General features: G+C 43.3%; 1 protein-coding gene across 7 annotated transcripts in view; it reads left to right on the forward strand.

Moving 5' to 3' along the window:
• Positions 1-9093, forward strand: part of dmd (dystrophin) — a 94669-nt gene that overhangs the window by 6795 nt on the left and 78781 nt on the right. For all 7 annotated transcript variants that reach the window (XM_024263140.2, XM_024263145.2, XM_024263142.2 and 4 more), the window contains exons 2-5: positions 6549-6610; positions 7182-7274; positions 7366-7446; positions 8809-8901. In XM_024263140.2, coding sequence (XP_024118908.1) covers positions 6549-6610; positions 7182-7274; positions 7366-7446; positions 8809-8901 — 329 coding nt within the window. The remainder of the gene's footprint in view (positions 1-6548; positions 6611-7181; positions 7275-7365; positions 7447-8808; positions 8902-9093) is intronic.

Raw genomic sequence — 9093 nt, forward strand, 5'->3', positions numbered from 1 at the left:
GTTGAACATTTGTTGGCATTTATGATTTTGTCCTGTTATGTTTGAATTCTTCCTGCTCCTGGAGTGAGAATGAGGGAGAGACTGATGATGACCCCCTCTCGTGTCATTGAGGGATGTCAAAATAAAAGCTCATATGTTTAGTATGAGGCTATTCAGCCTTTGTCAGGTAGCTTGACGCTGCAATTCCACTCTAACTTGTCATGAGACCAAAATTGAGGTTTACATGACGCGAGGACACGCAGCAGGAGAAATAATCGTTTAATCACAGACGTGATTAATCGACACATTCTCCATGTGTTATTCTCATTGTAAGATTTCTATAAAGCGACTGAATTTATGCGGCTCCAGACATATTTGTTTTTAGTTGTATTGGTCCAAAGGGGCTCTTTCAACATTTTGGGTTGCCGACCTCTGGGTTAGAGCAACAGAGGAATGTTGTCTGAACTATACCTGAGTCAGACTTTTATTTTGAAAGAATAATAATAAAAGCTGTTGTGCAGCAGATAATTGACCTTCATTCCCATCATGCTTTGCTGGCTGAAGAAGCTTCTTTTCAGAAATCATTTCTTTACTGATTCTCCAGTTTGATTAATATTTGTCTGAATTTTTGTTTCAACCATTTGCTGCTAAACTGATGTATTGATGATGAAGATGTTCAAGTATTGATCAGTGTGTCTGGCTCTGCCTACAAAAGTTATGTTAAAGATCTGTGTTCTCATGTTAGAATGTATGGTTCTAGTGTTATAACTCCATGTTCAGTGATCTACCGCATCCTTTCAGGTTCTCATGATTCTGCTTGTTTGTGTCCTGATGATGAAGATGTTCAAGTATTGATCAGTGTGTCTGGCTCTGCCTGCATAGATGTGTTTGTGTTCTAGTGTTACACGTTCCGTACGTGTGATCCACAGCATCCTTTCAGGTTCTCCTGTTTCTGTTTGTGTCCTCATGATGAAGCAAACGTTTGTTCCACACAAGTCCACCAGTCATTTCCTGGATCACTTTGATCCATTATTATCTCTGATCATCAGATATGGATCATCAAACCATTTCTGTCATTTATTAATAACAAAATGTTTCATAACACGAATGAGTAGTTTCTGTTACTACGGTTACCAATTGGCATTTATACGGACCGTTCAGGCTGTATATCTATAGGTATCCGTCACAGCCAATCAGAATCCAGGATTCACTTTGATCATAGTACAATGTTTTTAATCCCAGCCCCTCTATAGACTGCAGCTATTCTTGGTGTGTTTGACTGATCTCCAGCTGCTCTGAGGTTCAGGATCACAGATCGCTCTGAGGTTCAGGATCACAGATCGCTCTGAGGTTCAGGATCACAGATCGCTCTGAGGATCAGGATCACAGATCGCTCTAAGATTCAGGATCGCAGATCGCTCTGAGGTTCAGGATCACAGATTGCTCTGAGGATCACAGATCGCTCTGAGGTTCAGGATCACAGATCGCTCTGAGGTTCAGGATCACAGATCGCTCTGAGGTATAGGATCACAGATCACTCTGAGGTTCAGGATCACAGATCGCTCTGAGGTTCAGGATCACAGATCGCTCAGAGGTTTAGGATCACAGATCGCTCTGAGGTTTAGGATCACAGATCGCTCTGAGGTTCAGGATCACAGATCGCTCTGAGGTTCAGGATCACAGATCGCTCAGAGGTTCAGGATCACAGATCGCTCTGAGGTATAGGATCACAGATCGCTCTGAGGTTCAGGATCACAGATCGCTCTGAGGTTTAGGATCACAGATCGCTCTGAGGTTCAGGATCACAGATCGCTCAGAGGTACAGGATCACAGATTGCTTTGAGGTTCAGGATCACAGATCGCTCTGAGGTTCAGGATCACAGATCGCTCTGAGGCTCAGGGTCGCTTTGAGGTTCAGGATCACAGATATCCTCCACGTTTCTTTCAGATCTAAACCTTTTTCTTCACTGAATTCTGCAGACAGTTTGTGTGTTTGCTCTTGTCCATGGACATGGGGGGGGGGGTTGGTTCTTCCCACCGCTCAGCTTCATTCCTGTGGGACACCCATACCACTGTGCACACCCCTCTTATCTGGTCATCCTCAGAAGAAGCAACTGTGCTCATTTCCTCTTCCTGTTACACAGATCCGTCTGATTGTGGTTTACATGAACACACAAACACATGATCACGGTCCCTTCAGTGTGTGTATGTGTTTACACACACATGTACACACAGTCTCTTCAGTGTGTGTGATCCTGGTCAGATAATGATGGTCAGGATAGTTTATCGTTTGTTCCGATCAATCAGAGTCCAGACTTCCTCTGTGATCGGTTTATTTTTAGAGAACTCCTCATGTCAATACTGCAGGAGGAACATCTGCAGTTCCGGTTCTCTGTTCTGTCAATCACAAAAGGTCCGAGTCGTCGAGGTTCTCCTCGTCACCACGATCTCCTGCTGCAGATTAACACAATCCTCCTGTAGGGTCTGTGGTCTCCCAGAAGCAGGAGGTGAAGATCAGACAAATCAGAGAGGAGTCACTCCTCCACAGAGAGAGCAGGGAGCAGAGGAGGTCTGGGCAGCTGCCAAGAATGAGAGCTGGACCTGTTTTCAGTGTCTGGGTTCTGGTACAACATGTGTCTGGGCTCGGGTCAACCTTTTTTCCCGGGATTCTGGTCCGTCGTGTTTCCATGTTCTGGTCATAGACTGTATAAAAGAATAACTGGACTGATCAACCCCCCCTCCTTCCATGTTCCATATAGGAAGTACCACTGGGTTGCAAAAAGGCCAAAGTCCCATTGACTTACATTGAGAAACAGACAGTTATTTCTCAGTCATTTTATATGTCAGAATAATCATTCTTCCTCTGCTGCTTTCTGATTAACTTATTTTTTTCTAATCCTAATTTTTTTAAAAGATTTTTTTCCTTTATCACAAGTTATTAGAGTTATAAATTGACCAATCAGATGGCTCAATAAGCGTTTGTGGGTCTGACGTCGACCGTCTGGGGGGTTTGATTGACAGATGACGGGTAGCCAATGGGAGCAGACTTCATCAATGGGTCCGTGAAGACCTTTTAACACCTACTTTACAATTCAACAATGTACCAATCATTGTCCTACTGTTGTTTTCCTCAATGGAATGTACCGATGCAGCAGTTTAAAACAACAAGAGGAGCATGCTGTCGACATTTTTAGATGAGGATTTACTCTGGAGAAATAGATTTCACTCTGAGGTTATGTGCTTTGGACTTTTTGTTTGTTTAATGTTCATTTTTCACTTTTCACTCGTATTTTCAAACAGAAAAAAGATCCAGCTGTTCACTTGTTAGGATGGTTATTTATTTTAAATACAGCTGAACGCGCTTATCACGTGCATCTGATCAGACTGTAACGTGGCAGCGCATGTAAAGAGACAAGCTGCAGCTGCAGCTGCGGCACGCGCAGTTCTCCAGCGGCGTCACCCAAATGCTCCTTTTATCTCGACAAAAAGGAATAAATGTAAGTAAATCCCAAAGGACCGCTGACAGAATCAAATGTTGGAATGGTTCTCCCTCAAAGGCTTCAACAATGACTTGTACAATTCTCCCGTTATTAAAGTAGAAGCTGTTTACATCCGCGGTCTCGTGGTCGAGGCGTGGAAAGAGGTAGACGGTTGCAACAAACTCACTCCTGATTGGTGACAGTACTTCCTGTAGATTCCATGACTCAGCTATGACTCAGACCAATCGCTGAAGTTGGGTTCCAAATGGCGATATCCATTTCAGGAAGTGACGGTGAAAGCGGCGGCCTACTTTCGTGAGGAGAGGAAGTAATGCATTTCCAATGGGGGACCTCAGTGCTCGATCTGTCCATTATTTTACAGTCAATGGTTCTGGTCCTTCTGGGTTTGATGACGGTTCTCACCGATTCAGTTCCATTTGATCATTTGGTTCCTGAGGAGGTCTTCTTGTGTTTGATATTATTCTCAGTTGTAGAGAGTTCTTCAGAATCTCTGATCTAAACTATTCACAGTTGCTCAGGTTTCCATCTAAATGGTTGTATCAGGATTGGATACGAGTAAATTCAAATGTGAACTGTGTGGCTCAGAAGAGCCGATTTGAAGAAGTTTGTCACATTCTGTTGGACAATGAGAGGTCAGCAAAGATCCAGGATTTACAGAGATCCTCTGTAAAATTCCAGCTTCCACCTCTCCAGGAAAACTGACCCCTCCCTGAAGGTCCAGGAGATTGATTAATCTGAGAGATGATCAGCATGGAAAGTTTGAGTTTGTCCTGATCAGACTGAGAGCAGAGGTCTTCCAGATAACCATGTGTTTGTGGGTTAATCTGCATTTAGAACGGTTAATCCACACCTTAATCTGGAACAGGTGGAGATAGGCCCACACCCAATCCTAACATGCTTCAAAGTGACAATAATTGCTGTGAAATGTTCAGACTCCAGCATGCATCTGTCATGCTGTCCTGGCCTGTGCAGCTGTCGGAGGACACCTGCAGAAGCCGGCCAACCAGAAATCGGTTTCTGCTTTACAGCCTCTACGATAAATAAACGTACAGGCAAAACAGTCCAGCAAAGTAGTTTGATCAGAAGATTGCAGGTTCAATTCCCGCCCATGTGTGGAAGTGTCTGACACTGACTTTGTCTCTGGAAAGTTGGAGCCAGTGTCCAGCAGTGAAGCCACTGGTGCGGCCACAAACAATCATTTTAAGAGTCTAATCCCCGATTATTTTTTTCAGTTGAGGAATCGGGTCATGTACAAGCTGGATGTAAAACACACATCGTGACCATCATTAGCTTTGACTCAAAACTGGATATCTAGCATTAGCTGTCATGATGCTAGCAATGCTGTAAGCTGAATTCTGCCGCTGAAGATGCTGAAATTGATAGCTAAAAATGCTGAAGCTAAAAACACTCAAGCTAATAGCCAGATAAAAATATTAGCTAAATGCCAAATTAGCCTAAAAAAGCCTATTAATTAAACTCCAAAACGGCCTAAAAAAACCTTCATAAACACCAAAATAGTCCATAAAGCTGCAGAATGTCATCATAACTTTCAACTTTACTAAACTCTAACTCCATATAACATAAAGTAACGACTAATCCACTATTAAATTAGTCGACTATTTTAATAGTGGATTAGTCGTTGATTGGTTGACTAATCATGCAGCCCTTGAAGCCACCATCAGTGTGTGACTATGACTATGAAGCTCTGTTGGATTTGGAGGAAGGTAGAAAAGTACTACACAAGTATACACCATTTACTAATAACTTTTATATACATTAAAAATGGTTCATGACTTTTTCAGACTCTCCTGGTCCTCCACCCTAACCCTAACCCAGGACAAGATCTGTTTTTGGTTCTAACTACACAAATGGGGTTTGTCCCTAAATGTATGCGACCACTGTGTTGATTGTTCTTGGACCTCAAACTGAAAGATTTTATTTTTAATTGATGTCAGCAGAAAGCATGGTAGAGACAGTCTGATAATAAGGGCCCTCTGTAGACTGTTGAGCAGCTTCTTCAGCTAGAATTCACATTTGACCAAAAAACTGTCAGGTCTGGTTTTAGACTTGACTGGTTTTCTAGATTCAGACCTTGTACTTTGCTGGACCGTCCAACAGTACATTTCACTACAGGCTGTTCTATGTGTGTGAATTTTAATTTATCAAGTGAAACAAACCTGAAATCAGATCCTAAGCTGCCATTCAAACCATGATGTTTGTTTCCTTTTCATCAATTCCTCTATGAAAACTTTCAGGGTTGCTGGAGCCTATATTAGCAAGTGTTGGTTGAAGGTGGGGTTCAAACCCAAACAGGTTACCACTCTGGAGCACGGCCTGATTGCTTTTCTGATAGGTCTATCAGACTTTGATTGGAGGATTTAGGAAGTTGTTTTAGGTATTTTATGTATTAGCTTAAATGCTACATGCTAACATGATGTTTTGGGGATTCATTCATAAATAGTTTTAATGAAATGTGTGTTATTACCACATACTGAATCTGTGATTGACGGGTTTGGATTTATGTAATCATGTTTACAGGCAATGATACTGAACTGATTGGAATCTGCGGACTGTTGTAATTATTAGTTTCTAAGCTTAAAGCTCTAACATTTATATTTGAACTACAGTTAAAGCTTGGGCTCCTAAATGACTCTGGCATAGGTAGTAATACTTATTACAGCCTCAAAGATTTTTTTTCCTATGAGTTTGGTGTTAGATGAAAGAAGATGATCTAAAAATGTTAAAGACCAGAAATGACATTATCAAGACTGCCCTCTTCAAGGGGTCGAATGTCTGCCTCTTTGCTTTTACGCTGCATCTTCGGGGGTCAACGGGGTAAATACTACTATGGTGCATACAACTGTTTTAGAGAGCTCAAACAGCCACTCATTCACACTCTGATGGTGGCTCCCAGAAACCTCAGATGTCAAGAAACTAAAGTGTGACGATGGGATGAAGTGAGCAGGACTACTAAACCTTCCATAAACAGATACCAACTGCTAAAAACCATGAGCAGGACGACCCACTGGAGAGCTGAGCAGCTTCTAATCGATTGATTTATGTTTTCAGATGAAAGAGAAGATGTTCAAAAGAAAACTTTCACCAAATGGGTCAACTCACAGCTGGCTAAGGTGAGTCCTCAGGACTGCTAATCTCAGACGGGAACAGTTCTTCATAAAGGTGCTTTCTGGTCAATGTGTCAAGTTTTTTAGAACTTCTGTTCAAACCTCCAATATTCAAATCATTGACAATGGTATTTGTCCAGAAACAATACACTAGGACTTTTCTAAGTGGTTTCCGGTAAGCTCAGTGACTTGGGTCTTCTGGACTAAGACTGTATCTGCCACAGACCTGAAGTGTTGTGTCTGTTCCTGAATACTGGTGCACCGCCTGGCTGTGTGCTGAGTCCATCAACTTCTTAAGAAGCAATAGCCACATATAACCCTGTCAGGGGGGTGAGGAAAGTTAAAGTCCCTGGATGCTGCCGTAGCAGTACCTGGACAGGGTTTGGATCGGAGTTGAATGAATTGAGTTTGGTCAGGAAAGATTTAAAGGAGTCTGAGCTACTGAGGTATCCAGTCTCTGTAAGAAAAGAATCTCCACTCAGACAGACCAATAACATCGTATTCTTCAATCTCTGATTCATTCCACATGAAATTTTCTCATCAATGTCAGAACTGTGTTTTGTTTGTGTCCCTGCAGACAGGAAAAGCTCCAGTAGAAGACTTGTTCTCAGAGCTGTGTGATGGACGACTGCTGCTGGAACTGCTGGAGGAGCTGACAGGACATCAGCTGGTATGAGGATGAACATACATGAGTGTCTGAAGTGGACTCTGGAGAGTTTTAGATTGTGTTTGTTGATCCAAAGTGTTTTCTATGTTTGTAGGTGAAGTTGGAGAAAGGAGTCACACGTGTCCACTCACTGAACAATGTCAACCGAGCGCTGCACATCCTGCAGAAGAACAATGTGAGTGATGGCCAACCTCATCTGCTCCTCCTAAAGATGACTTTCACTCCTGGAGTTCATAGAAGTTACTCAGATAAAGACCAGACGAGATGAATTCAGAGAGAGTTATGTTTCTGGTGTTTGATGTCGCCATCACACTGCTGTGCAGCTTTTACATCACCTCGTATGAACAGAAACACCTTCAGATTCTCTGCTTTTACCTGCTGTTTTTACTGATGAGGAACAAGTTCAGATCGGCTAAGAAAAGTCAAAACAAAAGGACAGACCAGTTGCTGTGTGCTTCAGAATAAAAGTTGTGACTTCGGTCTACTTGAACGCCAGCCAGGTGGCTCCAGGAAAGACCAGGGAGTTCCGAACTGTATCAAAAACGCCTGAACAATTAAAGCCTTGGTAAAAACTGTGCTTAGTCCCAACAGCCCCTAGTCCCAACGGCCCCTAGTCCCAACGGCCCTTAGTCCCAATGACCCTTAGTCCCAACGACCCCTAGTCCCAATGACCCTTAAACCCAACGGCCCCTAGTCCTAACGGCCCCTAGTCCCAATGACCCTTAAACCCAACGGCCCTTAGTCCCAACAGCCCCTAGTCCCAAGTACCCTTAGTCCCAACAGCCCCTAGTCCCAATGACCCTTAGTCCCAACGGCCTCTAGTCCCAATGACCCTTAGTCCCAACGGCCTCTAGTCCCAATGACCCTTAAACCCAACGGCCACTAGTCCCAATGACCCTTAGCCCCAACAGCCCCTAGTCCCAAGTACCCTTAGTCCCAACAGCCCCTAGACCCAATGACCCTTAGTCCCAACAGCCCCTAGTCCCAATGACCCTTAGTCCCAACGGCCTGTAGTCCAAATGACCCTTAGTCCCAACGGCCCTTAGTTCACACTTTCCTTGGTCCCAATGGCTCTCAGTCCCAAAAGCCAAGTTCCAAAGGATCCTAGCCGCAACTACTCTTATTCCTAACTATTCTTAGTCCCAAGGCCCTAAATCTCAACTGCCCTTAGTTCCAACTGTCCTCAAACGGAACTGTCCTCCTTTCCAATTGTTCTTAGTCCCAACTGCCCTTTATGGTGGATTCGGCTGTCTACTAATGAAAAATGATCATACCTGTATGGGACACGCAGGTGACCCACATGAAATATCAAGGTCATAGACCTTTTGGTAAACCTGTAGAGTTTATTCTACCAGCAGCCTGCCAGCATCAGGTTGTAGAGAACACATCTACATCATGTAAGGTAATGTGAAGTATGCAATACGCAAGCGTGTTTCACAGATTTTCATCTTTTCAAACCCTTTAAATCTTCCAACCTCTGTGTTTTAACTTTTGTTTTTACAAGATAAAAGTTTGTTTCCTTTTGGTCTCCATCAAGGTTGATCTGGTAAACATTGGAGCGGCTGACATCGTTGATGGAAACCACAAACTGATTCTTGGGCTCATCTGGAGCATTATAGTTCACTGGCAGGTGAGTATGGACAGTGATGGACACTGCTGTCTTTACTGCTGTTTGCTTCATTCTCTGTTAGCTTGATTCAGACAGACACTAGCTCATCTAGCATTTTACACATGAGCCAGAGGTGGGACCAAGTCATTGTTTTGCAAGTCCGAGTCAAGTCCCAAGTCTTTGTCCTCAAGTCCGAGTCAAGTCCCAAGTCAA

The sequence above is a fragment of the Oryzias melastigma genome, linkage group LG2 (assembly GCF_002922805.2).
Source record: "Oryzias melastigma strain HK-1 linkage group LG2, ASM292280v2, whole genome shotgun sequence".
Taxonomy (NCBI): Eukaryota; Metazoa; Chordata; class Actinopteri; order Beloniformes; family Adrianichthyidae; genus Oryzias; species Oryzias melastigma.